Source organism: Ascaphus truei, chromosome 13 (assembly GCF_040206685.1).
Source record: "Ascaphus truei isolate aAscTru1 chromosome 13, aAscTru1.hap1, whole genome shotgun sequence".
NCBI classification, from domain to species: domain Eukaryota; kingdom Metazoa; phylum Chordata; class Amphibia; order Anura; family Ascaphidae; genus Ascaphus; species Ascaphus truei.
In genome coordinates this window covers 30,774,815-30,794,888 of record NC_134495.1, presented here as the reverse complement: position 1 = coordinate 30,794,888, position 20,074 = coordinate 30,774,815, and the positions used below count along the sequence as shown (strand labels likewise).

At 41.5% G+C, this 20,074-nt stretch overlaps 2 protein-coding genes across 5 annotated transcripts in view; one reads left to right on the top strand and one right to left on the bottom strand.

Annotated features, from left to right (window-relative positions):
• HSCB (HscB mitochondrial iron-sulfur cluster cochaperone) lies at positions 1 to 6,330 on the bottom strand. Its single transcript, XM_075569018.1, has 6 exons — positions 5,883 to 6,330; positions 4,674 to 4,770; positions 4,116 to 4,205; positions 3,481 to 3,625; positions 3,048 to 3,095; positions 1 to 608 (listed from the first exon to the last, which is right to left on the bottom strand). Exons 1-6 carry the CDS (start codon positions 6,179 to 6,181, stop codon positions 520 to 522), a joined length of 768 nt encoding a protein of 255 aa, XP_075425133.1. The 5' UTR covers positions 6,182 to 6,330; the 3' UTR covers positions 1 to 519.
• CHEK2 (checkpoint kinase 2) overlaps positions 6,028 to 20,074 on the top strand; it is a 47,117-nt gene continuing 33,070 nt past the window's right edge. The window contains exons 1-4 of one of the 4 annotated variants that reach the window (XM_075569014.1): positions 6,028 to 6,555; positions 7,695 to 7,933; positions 9,182 to 9,306; positions 15,402 to 15,549. In XM_075569014.1, the coding sequence (XP_075425129.1) occupies positions 7,699 to 7,933; positions 9,182 to 9,306; positions 15,402 to 15,549 (508 nt within the window). In that variant the 5' untranslated portion in view covers positions 6,028 to 6,555; positions 7,695 to 7,698. Of the gene's footprint in view, positions 6,556 to 6,749; positions 6,794 to 7,694; positions 7,934 to 9,181; positions 9,307 to 10,889; positions 11,090 to 15,401; positions 15,550 to 20,074 lie in introns of those variants that run through there. The other 3 variants (XM_075569015.1, XM_075569017.1, XM_075569016.1) reach the window with 3 other exon arrangements.

Here is a 20,074-nt window from a genome sequence, read left to right as displayed (position 1 = left end):
TACAATATTAAAAAAAGTATTTAATCTGTGTTTTATTGTACTGTACAATGAGAAGTAAAACACAAAACATTTGAATAAATATGGTAAACTGGGCAACATTGTTAAAAGGGGATTTTTGGGGGAGGGGAATTACATTTTTACCCAGTATAAAAATACTGACTTTCTAGGCACTTGCTACCAATCAAAGTCCTGGTTTAAAAAAAACAAACTGAAGTAGACAAATTCTGCAGATCTTCACACTGCCGAACATGATCCTGCAGAGCCTGGCCTTGTAGGCAACCCCAGTTCTTCCCCACTGACAATATTGGCGTTAAACGAGGTTAGAAGTCATCATGGCGATTGACAAAGTGGGTCTGTGGTTATATTTCTTGGGGAGTCAAAGTATGTGTTTTTTATGTTTGTTTTTTTTTACAGTTTTTCAAGTAGAAGCAGCACTTGGTGATTGGCAGTGTGAAGATAAAATCAATAGCGCAGCATATTCATTTTTGACGAGGGGACAGTACCAAAGTGGTAAAGCATCTAAGGAAGTATTTTCTTCTTCACTTGGTTTTGTATATTAGAAAAGTATTTCATCTTCGCTAAAAGTATTTTCACTTCTTTAAGGTTACCTGGAAAAAAAAAAAGAAAACCAAAAAAGGTTTATATTCCCACTGAGCACAGTTCACTTATTACATTTGTTTGCACAATTTGGGTGAACTCCCTGAAATAATTGCACATTGTGAATATTAATTTATGATTTTCCTTCCTTTATATTGGATGCCTATCCATATAATATGAATTATTTACAATAAAATGTTTTACACAATTGTATGTGCAAATAGAAGAAAAATGCCTGCTACAAATTGAATGTGCAAGAGTACTATACAGTAGTTAGTGTGTAAGCTCATATAAAACAGCCACTAACGATGCTTGGAACAAAATTATGTGGAAACAAAAAAAGAGAAAAAAAGTGTCCCATATAGCACTCAAGTATACTCCAATATAGTATAAACATATACATTTTATTTAAAGCGTCACATCCATAGACATATAGGTTAAAACAGTCCCTGACACCAAAACCTCTAAATAGTATTAGGAGGGAAAACCCTAATTAATTGATGACACGAATGAGCTGAAAACATCTAGGCATCTAGCCTCAAATACTGATATAAATAAGTGCAAAGGGTTAACAATACACCCTCCACACAATAAGACTTGCCAGTCTATGGATAGATCTGTGAATACAGCAGAGCATGTGTGCAAGAACACCTAATACATGCAATCTACAGTACTAGTACAAACAGTAAAAAAAAAAATTAAAAAAAACACACTATGATCCAGAATATATCCTAAAATAAAATTATTATTAGGATATATTCTGGTTCATAGTGTGTTTTTTTTTACCGTTTGTGCTAGCACTGTAGATTGCATGTATTAGGTGTTCTTGCACACATGCTCTGCTGTATTCACAGATCTATCCAAAGACTGGCCAGTCTTATTGTGTGGAGGGTGTATTGTTAACCCTTTGCACTTATTTATATCAGTATTTGAGGCTGTTATGCCTACATATTTTCAGCTCATACATGTTATCAATTAATGAGGGTTTTCCCTCCTAATACTATTGTATGTGTACAGATGTAAAAGGTTATTGCACCAGCTGATAATGCAGAATATCGCAGGTTTTCTTTAGGACATGGAGGTGCTGCAGCGGCCGCTTTCCTCTGAGTCGGGGGACAATTGTAATGTTCTGGGAAAGGCAAATCGGGCTGCATCTGGATATTAAAGCAGCAGTCCAAGTAGCCAGTTTTTTTTTGTTTTTTTCTCCTCCTTTAGTATGAGCATAAATACAATCTACACCAGGCCTGCACAACTCGTAAAGCGAGAAAGGCCGAACTGCTCCAAGGAAAAAAAATTTGGGCCGCACGGGTAAAATCATCATCATCATCATCTCCTCCAGCACCTCTCATCATCCCCATATCTCCCCCAGAACCCCTCACTATCAACCTTTGCGATACTCCCCATCTATCTCTCATACCCCCATCTCTCCCCCTCACCAACACACATAATACTCCCTCTCCACATCAAACACACTATACCCCCCTGCACACCACACACCACACACATCCCACCCCCCCTGCACCTCACATCACTCTCCCCCCCTGCACCTCCAATCACCCCCCCTGCACCTCCAATCACCCCCACCCTGCACCTCCAATCACCCCCACCCTGCACCTCCAATCACCCCCACCCTGCACCTCCAATCACCCCCACCCTGCACCTCCAATCACCCCCACCCTGCACCTCCAATCACCCCCACCCTGCACCTCCAATCACCCCCTGCATCTCCAATCACCACCTGCACCTCCAATCACCCCCCACCGCACCTCCAATCACCCCCCCCTGCACCTCCAATCACCCCCTCCTGCACCTCCAATCACCCCCTGCACCTCCAATCACCCCCCCTGCACCTCCAATCACCCCCCCTGCACCTCCAATCACCCCCCCTGCACCTCACCTGCACCTCACATCACCCCCGGGACCGCTGGGAATCGTCGCCATTTTTTTTTTTTTTTAATCTCATCGCGGGCCGCACAGAGAGGCCGGGCCATATGTTGTGCAGGCCTGATCTACACAATGATAAGTAATTAGCTAAATTACCGATCGATAGGCGAAGGTTCGGCTCGGGGGTTCACTAAATGGCTGCCAGTGCAGCAGAAGAGGACCAAAGATGCAAAGTTCTGTGGGGAAGCTCATGTGATCAGACAGTAACTAGATACAATTGGTGTACTGCTAGAGAGAGAGGGCAGGACTCAAAAAGGGGTGTGCCAGAGCCTATTTCAGAAGAGGAAGTGACTTTGTAAATGGTTGCTACAGAAACACAAAATGCTTGTCACATTATAATACATTAAAAATGTCATTTAGAGTTGTTTTTTTTAAATGCTACAAGTATTTTCTCATAGTACAGAACGGATTAAAAAAAAAAACATGTAGGATATGGCTTCGTCTGTAGTTTTAAATTAAACACTGGGCAAATCACAGAAGAATAAAAAAAATTAAAACAATAGTACCTTGCTGAAAGGCATTTCTGACTTCTTCTGTCAACTTCTCACATTTGGCTGTGAAGAATAAAATTAAATAAAAATACCATAAATTAGCCATGTTTCTAGATTGCCTGACACACTCACGTCACAATACCATAGGTTTCCTCAAACTATAGATATTTATGCATTCTCTTCATAGAGATGTTAAAACAAACCCAGGTTTAGAATAGCACGCACGGTCGTTAAAAACAAACAATAAATGTTAATATTTCTAGGTTCTCTTTTCATTTCTGCCCGGCTCCTCATATTTGCTCAAAATCTTAGGAGAAAGTATAGAAATATCAGAGATGTTGGATAGAATTTGCTGAAAAGTGGATTGTAATTAGGTTGCAAACGGATACAGGCCGACATATCAGAAGTGCAATTAACATACTAAATTCATGAATAGTGTCAATTTTACCTTGTACAACATTTCCAATTTCTTCAATTTCGGCATCACCATTTATTTCAGTCAGTTTTTCACTGATTTCCAGGATTTCAAAGAGAAATTGTGCATCCACAACACCATCCGATCCGTCTTCAAGAGTAATGCCATGTTGACTCAGCTATAGAAGGGACCAGATTAATGAAAGTGTGAATCATTGAAGTATTTATTTTCTTAGTTTCCCTTTATATTTTTCACATGCGGCTTAAATCACATCAGTGTTTTGGATATATGCCTCCTAACTATAAAATAAGCCCCCTTCAGCCTAATATTCTGGTTCACAAATGGGTGCATACAAGGGGAACAAAGAAGAACAACTCCAGAGGGGTCAACAACAGCCCCTTAGATGTTGCATTCACTACTGTGAAGTTCTAGCATCTTTCTAACAAGAATAATAATTACCTATCAAATAATACATAGACAAATCGGAGCAAAAGATAAAGAATACGTACAAATATAACTAAACTTAAGGGATAGGAGTTCAAGTGTAACCTTTAATAAAAGTGTGTGTGTCTCCAAACCTGAAATATCATCTCCCTCTATCCCCCCCCCCCCTACTCCCCTCGTGCTTCAGAATACATCAAGGAATTAGGAAAAATAGAAAGTCTTACCAAATACAGTCCTCTACTTAAAGGAGACAGAAGTGTGCCGTAAGCTTTGTTAACCAACGAAGACTGTTTTTCTGACAAATCACGTTCGTTCTAAAAGAGAAAATAATGCTTTATTTTGAAAAGGAAAAACATTGTAAAGTAAATGAATAGTTTACTGAACGTACAAGCCCTTGTCCTATAAGTATTATAAAAGGTTTCCCCATTCAACAAAATAGGATGCATATCGAATAAAATGTAAAGGCAGATTTTAATTCCTCACATGGAGTTTATGCCGCCCAAACTATTTAATAATTATTTATTGATGAAGGAAATGTACACTTTTTCATGGTATGCCGAAGCCCTTATGATGTACCAGGTATATACTTCATAAGAACTTGTTCATTTATTAGAGGGTGGTCAGCCCAATCGAAACAGAATTGAAGCTTCCTCCATTGCCGTGGTCTTTTGATCGGCCAAGAGCGATCACATGACCCGCAAGAGCTGGAGGTCCATTTCCTTTTTTTGTTGCTGAAATACAAATGCACAAGATTCACTTTACATGAGTAACAAACGATTTACCTGTGACTTTTGACTAAAATGATCTGGGTGAAGCAAACGCTGTAGATTCCTGTATTTTTTCTGCAGTTCTTGGATATCGACATTAAATGATTTGTCACTGTAACAGAGAAAATATTCTAATTGGAATAAATGTCAATAGTTCAATGTGTATGTAAATGCACAATACAAAAAACACATTTATAATGACATAAGTTTGAGGTCAAGTAAACCCTGGGGGGCCTGCTCTGGTGGTTTGGGCTGACAACCATTTGCCCTGAAAAAGAGACCATTTTCCTGGTAAATAACTGTTTCAGTACTGCGTGGTCACACACACACACACACACACACACACACACACAGCGATACAATACTGTATATAAATTGTACTGCAGGCTTATTTGATCCGGGTGCAGATTTATCTCCTTTTTGCCCCGCTCCGTGGGTGTCTGGCTCGGCGGTAGTCAGCAGACAGAGGTTTGTGTTCCCACGTGCTGGGAACAGCTGAAACCTCACGTCACGCAGGCTACAGTCCCTCACAGCCACTTCTGGGTTCGCTCAAAGCAGCGTACCCGTATACGGTGGCTGGATGTGGTAGCCAGTAATTCGACAACCCGCACTAGGCAATCTCTAAGGGAGACCCAACTCGACCGTCACCACATGCAAAATGCAGCAAGTGGCATAAAATCAGGAGACAAGCATAAATCTACCACTTTTTACGCGTTTCGGGCACACATGACCATCAGGTGGTAGTCACCTCTACATCCGATTTTAAATACCCTCTGAAAAGCAAGTACAGCGGGGCGGTGCTTATACGCACAGTGCACGCCGCCGAGGCGTGTGCTGTAGCAGTGACTGGGACCGCAGCCTTATAGTAGAAGCGACGCGACGGCGCGGTCGCTGGAAGTCGTCAATTCGATTTTTCCAGTGACCGCACCGTGACATCACCGGCACTATAAGCGCAACCTAAGCAGGATAGCCTGCACTGTAGCCAGTCGCGACTGCGACAGCCAGGTTCCGACCCTGAGGAAGGTCCCACTATGGGTTGGTTATTATGCATGTTTAATATAACTCTTTCGTTATCACATTTATGCAGCGCTGAGTATTTTTCACCGGACCTGGCCTTTTGGTACAGTATTTTCTACGAATTGTGCCCCTCTCCCTTTTATACCTCAAAGGAAAAGGCACACCTTGGACATACAGCTGGATGGACCTTGCAAAGTAGTATCTTACCAACCCAGCACTTGGAAATAATCCTTGGTGTGATCAGGCGGCTGCAGAGAGGTGCAGGACGGACAGAAGAGCTCAGCCCTGCTCAGCGCCGCGCGACAACTCCAGCACAGGCCGCTCCGCGCGGACACGCAGAGCGCGCGCTCACCTCCCGGCACCGTGACCCCCGCGGTGTGAGAGGACCCGCCAGCTGACAGGGAGCGTGGCCTCCTGCTCGCGCCGGTACCGAGCTGCCGCGTCACCGGAGGCGCCCTTCCCATCAGCCGCCTGGCCGTGTCACCCACCGCTCTCACCGTCCCCATTACTTTCCCCACCGGTGATGACACCTATGTCACCCGGAAGTGATGCAGCGGAGGAGGAGGGTCCCTGGACCCTGCAGTTAACCCTGCAATTCCCGGCGGCGACACCCTCCTCCTCCTCAGGTAACCTGATCTTCAGCGCGTGCGAGGTGCGTGTACCTGACAGAAGAGGCGTCAGGTGAGAAAGGTTACCCCGCCCCTACGGCTACTCTTCAGACCGATTGGTCGGCGCTGTTTGACTCTCGGGTTCTGATTGGTAGGAGTTGTTTGACTCTCAGGTCCTGATTGGTCAGCGCTGTTTGACTGTGGATGGCGCCAGGAGAGGAACTGCTGCTCATCCTGTTTATGTGCTGGCCGCGGCGGGGACATATAGGAAGGTGAGGCTCCGTATTGTGTATGATAAGCCCGCTCGCACCTCCTCGCCCTGCTGCTGCTGCTCAGCAGCCACACTGCGTGACGCCTGGGATTTGTGCCGCCAAACCGGTGGCGGCTATAGCGGGATGTGAGGTGATCACGTGACGCAAACACGTGACGTAAACACGTGACGTAGCTGTGACGATCACGTGATCATTAAAACACTGCGACTGATATATATATATAGCATTTACTGGGAGGGTAATAACACAGGGAAGGGGAGAAACAGGGATGTCACCGTTTTATTACCCGTCCAGTGTCTTCAAACATCCCTCTCCCACCCACCTCACCAACAGCTCTTTGTTTTTCTTTTTTCTTTTCTAATCTCTGCTTAAGCCATAGAAACCTGTGTATATCAGTATTAGGCTGCGGCCAGGCAAGGAACTGTTGCGCTGCTCGCCTGAGGGCGCGGCCGCGACACCACAGAGCTGGCTTACGTGATGCGCTTGCAAGCAGCAAAATCAAATTTGCTTGCTCTGTCGCTCACGCTGGCCACACACATTGCCGCAATGTGTTTTATCGCGGCCAGGGTGAGCCCGCCCGCCCAGCGCCACCCTGACCGAGGCCTTACCGAGCTGATGAAGAGAGGAAAACTCTCCAAAGCTTGTCTTATATCAATTGTTAGTCCAAATAAAAAAAGGCATCACCTAATACTGAAGTACACATTTATTCTGCACTATCGCAACTGGACTAACATGGCTATTTCCGTTTAATATATATATATATATATATATATATACACACACACACACACACACACACACACACACACACACACACACACCATCTCACGCACGTGTATATATGTGTATACTGCATGTCATCATCTTCATAAGCCCTTGTCGATCCACTGCTGGATGAAGTCCTCCCAAGGATCTTCCGCGTACCGGATGAACACACACAGACATGTGTATATATATATATATATATATATATGCAGCATCTCCCCTGTTATATGCACACCTCATTCTAGTTATCACTGGTTTACACCCTAATAATCCTTTAGTTCAACAAATATGCATTCTATATATAGCTAGAATATCCTGCAAAAGTATATTAGTTACGTTACAAAGGATGGTAACGCTGCTTTTGTATCATTTAGCTGAATGATGTTCCGTGAGACAAAAGGTGAATCCCAGCAATCTCAAGGCACCTCTAGCTCATCATCCAGCGGCCCTCAGTCTGCAAGTCAGACGTCGTCTTCCGGCTCCGGTACCCTGAGTTCCCTGGATACAGTCCCAGTGCATGATCTTGCATCTATTCCGGAAGATTCCGAAGAAGATCACCTCCCTCAGCCCTGGGGCCGTCTCTGGGCTCTTGGAAAAGGGTTTCTGAACCATGGTGCGTACCTTATTTCTGTTCATTTTGGCTAGTTTGTATACTGCGAAACAGGATTATGCCCACCCAGCTAAAATGAGGATATGAATAATTGGAGATATCTGTGTTTCCTTATTTAGTTTTATATTTACATTTTGCCGCACAAGATACACAAATCAGTCACATAATAGTAACAACAAAAATACCCAATGCTACATCCAATGTGACAAAATACATAGTTAAATACGTCAATGTTGGTATTCTCGTGAATAAGGGTCATTTAGTTAAATCCTTTGGCCAAAGCGTTATAATCCTGCAGCCACTTCATGGCATGACCAGTATGCAGGTCCTAACACTACCTGGGAAAATTCTCTTTAACCTCTGCTGTCTTTTGTTGTATACATTTGGCCACGCTTAGTAGCACTCCTTTTGACATAGATATATATTATATTTAATGTGGTGGGTTCTGGGGTTAGAGATTGCTGGGATTGTGTGTTTATTAAACATAATAGTAGCACTCATTATTTTGGGTCTCTGTTTTTGAGGATGCGGGGCTGAATTTAAATCTGATTTTAACATATTTAGGACTTTTTTTCCCTAGGCCAGGGTTAGCCAACTCCAGTCCTCAAGAGCTTCCAACAGGTCAGGTTTTCAGGATATCCCAGCTTTAGCACAGGTGGCTCAGTCTTTGGCTCGAGTTGGCTACCCCTGGCCTAGAGTATAGAGCAGTTAATTGACACCAACATGCACACAGGATTACTGTAGATGGTTTGTTTATATTTTTATTTAATCCCTTGGAGACCTAAAAACAAAGTAATTTGACAGCGGTAAATGACTACCTGGACCTTTTTCTTACTTTATTTTTTGCATTTTCTAAGATGGCTACTGGAATGCATGTTACTATCAGAACAATATATGTGGAGTAGCATTCGTTTTTTTTTTCCTTGAAGACACTTTATTTGAAAAGGTCCACAATAATTGATTGAGCTAGATAATTTATTGAGCTAGATACTGAAAATAAAACACTATTACTGTAGATCAATTTGTAGCCTTTGTCTGTGTTTGTCTAACAAAAATGGACAGTGGATTGTCTGCTAGCAACACAAAGGGCCATATTTCTTAAGTAGTGTTTAGCTATAACGCACCTTACGTCCTGTTAACTTATAGTTTAGCACTACTTAGTAAATATGGCCCAGCATTCATTTTGTTCGTGTAAATATTGAATTATGTATTTTTAATGTTTTTTTTAATATATATATATCTTTTTATCAGACTGTGTGAATGAGGATTATGTATTTGGAAGAGACAAACAATGTGACTACACTTTTGATAAGCCACTACTAAATCAGACTGACAAATATAAAACCTACAGCAAGAGACATTTTCGGATTTTTAGGGTAAGTGTTTTTTTTCCCCCCCACATTGAACAAACTGTACCATTTAGAACAGAGGTCTCCTCAGGGACCACCAGCAGTGCAGGTTTAAGGATACCCCTGCATGAGCACAGGTGGTTCAGTCAAAATGATTGGGCCAACTGTGCTAATGAGCGGAAAAGGGAAAACTGAGAGCACAGCAAAAAACGTGGAACTGGAGGCCCATAGAAAAAATAACAAAAACTTTATTGAAACATGCCTAGTTAAAAAGAGAAACCTCTAACGCGTTTTGCGCCAAGGGCGCTTTATCAAAGAGTAGTTTCAGTGGTCTTAATTCAGCTCTTTATAGCCCTCACTCTCAAATGCACCACCCACCTGTGTCCAGGTAAAAAAAACCTCCCCTGGAACACAAACCCTCGGTGAGAATGAAAACACGGAGGAGAGGTGGTGCACCCGAGAAGAGAGAGGAACAAAGACATAACAACATATACAAATGAATACAAAGACCAACATCCATAAACATCATAAAATAACTAAACACTGTGGAGCAATGTAAAGCAAATATTGGATATTATATAATACAAAAGCCATAACTCAAAATAATAAAAACTTTCTAATAAAATGAATAATACTTTAATTATAAATCTATCTACCTATGTATTAACCCATAACTGATAAATTCCAATATTTGCAAGTAAGAAAGAATTCAGTAATATCAAATGACCTGACACGAGAAGAAAGCTGACACAAATATATATCCACCAGAGGGCAGCAAAAACTAGCAACAGAAAATAAGAACATTTTAAATGCAATATTAGGTTAAACCATAATATATTAGTTGAATAACCATGAAAAAATTGATTGAATACAGCTTAAATCAAATCAAAGGAAATGTTTCAGATTCCACTCTGTATTAATTCCTGAAGGAAACAATGTGTCTAATGAATGTATCCAGAACATCTTGATAAGTTGCCAGATGGACAATTGGTAAAATGTTTTGAAACAGGTAACATGAAGTCTGACCTCTTAATAGATCGAATATGTTCCATAATCCTGTTCTTCACAGGACGTATGGTACGGCAACATAGCCCTTACCACAGCCACAGGTGATATAGTATGCCACAAATTTTGAATCACAACTAATAAAGAATGGGATCCTCACCTTTCTTTTAGGATAAATGATCTCAACACATTTGATAGGTTTTGCATAGCAACAGATGCAACATTTGCCACATTTGAAAAAGCCCCTTATTTTTCTTAGTCTATTATCCTCTGTAATGGATGAATTAAATAGACTGGGGGACAAAAAGATAGACAAAGTTTTAGCCTTCCTAAATGTAATAGCTGGCCCCTGTTTTATTGAGCTATATAAATTTTTATCTAAGGTTAGGGTCCCCCAGTGTTTATAAATGATAGAACGTATTTGTTCTGCCTGGCGACTAAACTGGGTCACAAACAGAAGTGATTTACCTCCATCTATCTCATGATCTTTTTTATGTCTAGATTTAGCTCTCTTTGAAGGCTGCGACAGCAACTCCGCCCTTGTATATGATTTTGTGTTCCTGTATGCTACCTCAATATACTCTTGTTTGTATCTTCTAGAGATAAATCTATTTTTAGGACCTCAGCTTGCTGATCAAATAGCTCTTCATTTGAACAAAGACGTCTAAGCCGTAGAAATTGGGCCTTCGGTATACTGCGGATCAAAGATCTTGGATGACTACTATCTGCCTCTAGCAATGTATTTCTTGAATTAGGCTTTCTAAAGATGTCTGTTTGAATATTCCCTAACGTATCAATGAATAGGGTAATATCTAGATAATTAATGTGATTAATGTGCTCCTCATATGTCAACTTGAGGTTTAATTCATTAATGTTTAATGTTTGAATAAAAGTGTTCAGTGACAACAAATCCCCGTCCCAAATCATAATAAGGTCGTCAATATAGCGCTTATAGAAAATAATATGATGACGAAAATAATTATTATCCCCGAAAATGTGAGTGGATTCCCAAAGACCCATAAACAAATGAGCATAAGAGGGGGCAAAAGACGTCCCCATAGCTGTCTCCCTGTGTTTATAAGTAAAACTGTGCATCAAAAGAAAAATAGTTGTGAGTGAGAAGAAACGTGATAGAATCTAAAAGAAACGCACACAGTGAAATAGATGATGTTGAAGCCTCAAGAAAAAATTGAACTGCTTGTAAACCTTGATCATGATTGATGATAGAATAGAACGACATCACGTCCATCGTGACCCATCTAAAATTACTTTGCCAGCGAATATTCTTAATAGCAGATAACAAATCCATAGAATCTCTCAGAAAAGAGGGCAGACTCCTAACTAAAGGCTGTAAAAAGCCATCAATATAGCGTGACAACCCATCTCCCAAAGATCCAATACTAGCCACAATGGGCTGCCCCGGGGGGCGGACCAGTGACTTATGGATCTTTGGGAGATGGTGGAAGATGGGTACAATGGGTGAGGCATTATAAAGAAACTCATACGCCTTAGAATTTAAAACAAATAAGATTTTAAGTACACTCACTTTAAGTACACTCGCGAGTAAGTACATATCGCCCAATAGGCAAACGGCAGCTCGCGCATGCGCCTGTCAGCACGTCCTGAACAGCAATACCGGCTCCCTACCTGTACCAAAGCTGTGCGCAAGCGGGGAGACTATAGAGCCTGTTACTAAGGTGTTATTTACATCAGTTATGCACGTATATGACGATTGGAGTACAGTACATGCATCGATAAGTGGGAAAAGGTAGTGCTTCACTTTCAGTACATTTTCGCTTTACATACATGCTCCGGTCCCATTGCGTACGTTAATGCGGGGTATGCCTGTAAATACTCTGACGTAGGGTCTTGAGTCAATTTCCTATATGAGTCAATATCTCCAAGTATCCTCAACGCCTCTTCCTGATAATCTGAAGAGGAAAGAACCACAATGGCCCCTCCCTTATCTGCCTTCTTAATGGTAATGGATTTATCATCTCTAAGAACAAGCATCTCTTGGAATTCACCATCGGTAAGATTAGTTCTATCACAAAAGGGAACACCTGAAGGTATGACACCCCTAGCCAGTAACCTGAGATCCCTCTCAACCAGCTTCTCAAAAGTCTTAATATTATGATTATTAAAAATTTGAGGAGAAAAGGTAGATTTCCTCTTAAGACCCGAGTGTAATTGACCAAAGAAGCTGAATGATGAAGGGATCTCAGGATCTAACTCCTGATATTGTTCAGCATAAAGATCTATAAGATCAGACAAAACACATTGCTCACGAAATGAGGATAATTCTAAACCCCCTACCGATTCTACCTCACTGTCCCCTCCAGTTAATAAATCTCTTGTCACAGAATAAAGTGGAACCTCTAATGTACCACGTCTACAAAAGTATTTCTTTAATGACAGTTTACGAATAAACTTCTGGAGGTCAATGATAGTGTTGAATAAATTAAAATCTTGATAGGGGGCAAAACTCAGTCCTCTGTTGAGAACTGACAACTGTTCTTTCGTGAGCTCCTTGTGGGAAAGATTAATAACATTATCCACTTCATTCACTATGCATATTTTTTCCTCTTGCTCGAACCTCTGGACCCCCCTCTTCCTCCCCCTCCTCTTCTTGGACGATCTCCTTGTCCTTTTTCGTTTTTTGACTCCTGTTGAAAAAGGGAATATGATGGTCTTTCTTCTTTCTTTGAGGACATGGCTATAGATTTTTGAAAAAAGCCATTCTCAGGAGAGGTAGATTTCGCTCGCCAATCATCATCAGTATCACAAAATGAAACACCATGTGAGCGGTTCTCGTAATCCGAACCATCTGATTCGAAACTTGAGGCACCCCCCTGCCGTTTAAGGATAGATTTATTGGGGGTCTTGGATTCTCCCTGTTTTTTGCTGTTCTGGCCTTTCTGATAAGATTTTGATTGAAATTTGGCTGTATTGGTAATATTGCGTTGCCACATATAGACCTGTTGTTTCTCATAATCGGCTTTGTCCCTATCAAATTTTTGTTGTTTCTTAATCATTAAAGCTTTTTCCATTGTGCCAACATTGTGCTTTATACTGAGGACTCTGGTACATCAAGGGTTAATGTGGATGCACGCGTGTCTACTGGGCTAGTAGCGCCACACACTGAGGTTCGTTCCTCTCATTGCTACTGTGCTAATGAGAATAGCCTTAAAACCTGCACTGTTAGTGCGCCTTCAGGACCACTGGTTTAGACGATTAAAAGAAAACTCAAACAAAGCACCGATCCAAGTGGCTTTCTTTAGAATCTTTAACACGTTTGCCCTTGAAAGTGCAGTCCCACATTGGACTCCTAAAACTACTATTAATAACATTTCAAAACGCACTAAACAAATGTGATATTGACCACTGTGCTTCATAGGCCCAGATCCACAAAAGGATTATTTGAACACCAGTTTAGGCACGCTAAAGCCTAGCACCCTTTTGTGCAATTGGTCCATAGTCTGTCCATTTTCCTACCTGCTTTGAAGCCTCAGATCCCTACTGGTTCCTGGACCTTTTAATATTTAGCATACCCTTGTGTCTATTTGCAGTGGTTACTGAAATTTCTTTGCTGCATTAGCCTCCTCCACATCTGAAGGCTGTTCCATGCACCACTAATGATTCACGTTTCCCTTGAACTTGCTATCCTCCATCTTCTTTGTACCACCTCCGCCATGTTTGTGTCCTTGTGAAGGTATGGCCTCTAGAAATGAGCACAGTACACTAAGGGGTACATTCTCAGAAGTCCGTTGATGACTTACCGAGACGTTGACTTCAGTTAAGTGCCAACGGGGATCTTCAAATCTCAATAACAATGCTGTTTTTCACCTGTAACAAGCCCTTGCGTTACGAACGGACGTTCGTGCTAATGGAATGCAAAATACGTGCTCCTCAAAGCTCCATTATATTTAACTCGGGGATGTAATGTTGCATTAGTTAGGTCATAGCTAAACTTGGCGTTACTCACATTCAGACCCTGAAATAGGTAATTTTATAGGGTCTGGATAAGTGTAAGACCACAGTTGGGTATGATTTAACTATCGTATTGTTATTTATTGGGTTAGTTTTCTCTCCTGTCTTCTCTTTTTTTACTTAAACACCTATTCAGGGTCTGAATGGAATGTACGTCACCTTTATGTAAGACAGGCTTAACATCATGTTACTTGAAGCTAACACAGGGCAGTGCTAACTTCACATGGTGTTAAGCCTATGCTAATGCTAACAGACGTTGGGTTTGCATGTATTTAGCTTTGAACTGCCCATTAAATTCAGGGAAGCTAATACCTATTTAGTAATGTCACGTTAGTGCCCAGATTTAACGGACCTCTGTGTATATACACCTAAGTGAGGCCTTACTAATGATTTGAAAAGTGGCATTACAGCTCTCCTTCTGCTGCCGGTACTATTCCCTTTACAACTGAGCATCCTGCTGGTTTTCCTCAATGGTTTGTGGTGGTCGCTGGATGTCAGATGCTGATGGAGCTCATTTCATCACGCTGTCCGCACATATTTGGTACAGACGGCTTGAGACTGGGTAGCATGGAAGGAGAATCAGAAGCATCCCTGCAGAGATGTTAATAGTGCTGAATGGCATGGGCGACAGGATCCTACGACCAAGCCCGGCTTGTATGTATTTCACCTGACCGGGTTCTCCCCAAAACGTTGTGACCCTTGTCTTCAATAATAAAAGAACTTTCCATGTCTATTGGAATCTTGGTATACATTTGAGTGCCACAGGATCCTGTCTCGTATTGACATCTTCAGAGCATTTCTTTGCTAGGTTTCCCGCTCCACTGCTTGAGCACCTACTACGGTGTCTTCAACCACCATTTTAAATTGGAGTGCGCCTGCTATCTTTGGATCATTGATGGTGCTGAATTAAGACGTGTGGATGGGCACAAGTAACAAGGAGCCCTTGCTTCTGGTATTGGTCATGAGCATTGATCGTGCCAAAGATTTCTGCATTTGAGGTTGCAATGGCCCTGAGAACATAGCATAGCGAAACGTGTTCTGTTTTAGTTTTTATAATTTATTCTGCTAATCATTTAATGCTTGGATCTCTGTGCCTATTTTTATGCAACCTATCCCTTATTTTCTAGGAAGTTGGTCCCGGACACTCCCCTGTTGCATACATAGAGGATTTGAGTGGCAACGGAACGTATGTGAATAAAGAGATCCTCGGACGAGGAAAAAAGTTGCCTTTAACCAATAATGCTGAAATTGCACTTTCATTCGTTTCTAATAAAGGTACAGTGTGTTTTTAATATGACCATCACCCTTTTGTTTTTCGTTTTAAAGTCACACGTAGATTGAAAGGAGTTTATAGTTCACTTGACTTGGCAATTACATCTAATTTACATAGTATTCTAATGAGCAAAAAGGATCCTTAGGCCGTTTTAGAATCCAAAACGGGGAGCCTTTGAAAATTCAACGTGCGTTTAAAAAACATAACTCAAAGAAAAAAATATTGAGCAGCTCGCCTATGGGATGGGGAACAACATTCCTACATGCAACAAAAATGTGGTTAAAAAAAAAAAAAGAAATACTTTATTCTAATAAAGAAGCAGTTCTCTGAAATGGCAATTTCTTTCTTTTTTTTTTTTTTCATCTGTTAAATAGCTTATCCTGCCAGTTCAGTGGATGTTTTTATTTTTATAATGTGATGCTTCGTTTATGACAGTGATTCCGAACAGATATTTTGCGAATTGTTAGGGGTTTGAGTGGTGTGTACAAGTTCCTCCCCCCCCCCCCAAAAAAAAATGTAATGGCGTATATCGGGTGTCCCTGAGTCCGTGTGGAGACTGTGCATTTAGTAAGGCGCCAAACTGACCCTTAGCGTGGGTGGTATAGCTGTCAATTACAGTAGAGGTTTCCAAAGTCGCTCCCCACAATGCTTTGCATCCACAGCAGCAAGCCATTATGGGTCGAGACTTCGCAAGCTCCTGCGGTAATTGATAGCTATACCACCCCTGCTGACAATAAATTATTCGTACTCTATTCCGCAAATACTTTATGATGAATATTTGTATGTGCTAATTGCACAACAATGTGCTACTGTAAATCATAAACACCCCTCTGTATTGACTCAAAATCAACACAAAACTCATAAGATTATAATCTAAATCCTATAGTTGTGCAGCAATACTTATGATAAAAACAAGCAAATATTAAACATTAATATTAAACATGAACAACACTGCTGGTGCTGCACTCTAAATTCGCCCTCCACAGTAAGCAAATATCCACAATCCAAAGAGTGTGCGCTATTGTGCAGTGAGAAACATAGAAACAAACAGACAATACAAAGACTAACACACACTAAACATGAGACTAAAAGGTATGGGGCTGGGGAGAGAAGAAGAGAGGAGAAGCAATAGTGTAACATGTTCAAATAAAGGTATGTATTGGTAAAATACAATGGCGTCACATACAAGTTATTCAGGAATAGTGCAGGTACACTCTCCCAGACGGGTCCTTGCAGTCTCACTCCAGTCGCGCAGAGCGGGTTACTGGACACTGTCGACAGGCAGAATCGGCTTCTCACAGTCCTGGTCTGTGCTCACCCCCCGGCAGCGTTCCCGGCCACTCTGTTTCTCACACAAGTTTGCGTTCCATACGCATGCGTCTCACTCGTGCTCTGTGCTCCGAGCCTCCTCCTGAGAACCCCTTGCTGTCTGCACACACTGAGGTGCAGTTTGGGGCCTTATTCAGTGTGTTCGCCCCACGAGCTCAGGACACGATACTGCCTGGAATCGGTCACACCGTTTTGTTAGGAATAATCTGATGAGTAGGCAATAACATTTATTAATGAAAGGATCACAGAATAAATATTTTCTAGCAGGGGTGCACTATGTCAAAATGATTGGGAACCATTATTTTAGGCGATGGTATACGCAGTTAAAATATAAAGTGTCTAGGAGGTTAAAATTGATGTCTCTGTGCAGTCTGAGGTTACCATGCTAGAGATTAAGAAAACAATGATTTTTAACACTTTATTTTTGTTAAGAGCAGGACCTGCTATGTATCTTGGGGGACGGGGAGATTACAGCTTTAAAATAATCATGGTGGTGGGGGAAATCTATCTCATGTCAGACGCCAAATTGTAGTACCCCGTATCTCCGTAATAGCTGTATTTTGAATAGATTAGGGGGAAAAAACATTGACACTTGGTTGAACAGGAACATACAGTATATTAAAAGGGCGACGTTTGTCCCAGATGGGTGTACAAAAGCAGTAATAGTATTTAGCGGGATACTGGGAAAGACTGCTATGCTCTTATGCTGCGTAGAATTTAATCAACTGTCTGCCAGGCAATTATAACGATAGCAAGTGTACACCGTGCAAATATACTTATCACACTGAAAGTAAAATCAATATCCTCAAACAGGAGCAAGTATTGGGATCAATTCCTGTATTAATTGCTACACAGGAGGAGTTTTATATGTATGTGCCGCTCTGTCCTTGTTATACATTTTATGTGTGTTGTATAATTAGGGTATTAAGAGAGGGAATCGGTCAACATAAAGCAGCAATTACATATGGAGATGAATAAAGTGCAACGGCTAAACACTATAAAGATGCAGAACACCATTTAATGTCTGTACTTAAATGTACAGGCATTAAACAGATAACTCAATCTCCAAGAGGAGGTGATTGCCAAAAATAGGTGTTACATAGAAAGCACTCCTGGATAGATGAATTGAGGACCATAGGCCCTCACGGGTTAAATTGAGAGATTAATTGGGGCAGTTCTTAGATTAAATTGTTTGTAATTTGATAATATCACGTGTTTGTTTTATGTTTCATTAATCTGTCTGAGTGTAACAGGTGGCGTAGGGATGACCCTTGATGAAGCCACAATAGTGTTGAAACCAGTTAGATGTGCAGTAGACCCCCCCCCTCCCACCCCACCCCTCCCCTGGTCTCCCAACACCATGATGTTTTTAATTGGATTCCTTTTTTTTTAATTAAATGTTTGTTTCATATGGGAATTTTGTTCCACATTGTATGAGCGAGTTGCCCATCTGTGTGTATTCTGCATGGATTTATGCATTTTTTGATGTTGACTTTTCAAAGGCATCCTGTTTTTGGATTCTAAATATAACCTACAGATTCTTGTTCAATACCGTATTTACAGAGAGCGGCCTTAAAAAACAAAAATACTGCTTATTTGAATGTTCCGTCGCTCGCCTTCTTTTTTGCACATCGCAAACTTTAGCCACGTGTGGTTGCATTGAAACAGCATGGGTGGAGCCACGTGTGGTTGCATTGAAACAGCATGGGTGGAGCCACGTGTGGTTGCATTGAAACAGCATGGGTGGATAAAATATCCAAATTGGTTTCTTAAAAATGGGACATTTGTGTCTTGCGAAAAAAAAGTTGTAAACAGGCAGGATTTGCATAAAAAACCTCCCATTAAGCTATATGTGCCAAGTAGTCATTTGCATGACATTCACCCAAATAAGACAGGTCACCTTGATGGACATAGTGTCTCTTTCAATCAAATCTATTTAATATTGTCTGGGCAAATATGGAAAGACAGCAAGCAGTGTGGATTTGGTGAATTGGTTTGATGTTTTGTGTTTGCAGAAGCATTTGTGAGGTTTCAAAAAAAAAAAAAAAAAAGGTCCCAAATGTTGCTATTTCTTAAGCAAAACAGAAGATCTTTGAAAATTAATTTTATTCAAATACAATGCGAGCGATACGCTTTTACATCTTTGGGAACTTCTTGCCAGAAATATTTGCAAAGAGATTTTCCCACACAACTTTCTGCACTCCGAAGTCATTTCTGAAAGTTATGACATGCCTCCCTGACATTGAATATTGTTAAGATAGATATCCCAAAGGGTCCAAAAACAGAGCACAGCAGCAAATAGAAACGGGGGCCAAAACCAGCAAAAATGATTAAAAGCGTTTATTGAACAACAATTGGGGGGTGTGAGACTACTTTGACGCGTTTCGGGAACAAATCCCTTTGTCCCTTTGTTGAGGGCAAGGAATTAGGCTGGGGCCATGGTACTGCAGACCGTTCGGACGTGTCCGCACGCTGAGCGAACAGACTGCCTTAAGGCAGTGTTCGCATCCATGCAGCGTGCGCGCGGGAGGGGGCGAAACGTTGCGCAAGAAATCAGTTTAAACTGATTTCTTGGCGCGACAGGCCGGTCACATGAGCGGTTCGCTCCGTGACGTCACTGGCACGCCCCTAGACACACCTGCGGACGGTGCGCCTACCATGGGCGAAAAACACACCCGCTTCAAGCGGGTGACGCCGCGGACGCCTTTGCACGGGTGAGGGCACTATGGACCTGGCCTTAGACTAATCGGCGCTCAACCAAACACAGGAAAAACTGGTATAGCAGCACCACCTAGTGGTGTAATAAATTAATACAAAAGGTGATAATCAACATTAAAAGGCAATGCTTAAAATGAAGACTAGATTAAAATACATAAATACAATAAATATATAAAAAAGGATAAATGCTGTACCAATTAATCAACCTCTATAATGAAACAGCCGGTACAGATGCAAGAAAGGTGAGGGAGTTTGTTGAAGACAGCAGACCACTATGGGTTAGCAGTGTTCCATGTAATCTATTGCTGCTGTGGTGATGAGTGGAGTGTTGCTGGTGGTTGTAGGTAAAGTAGAGTCTTGACAGGGAAAGGAGATTGAGGACTAATGGTGCAGTATATAAAAACTTTTAATAAACAATGCACACAATAAACATCCCCCTGAATGGGCACTCACATTTGTTTATGCCATTCAGGACATAAA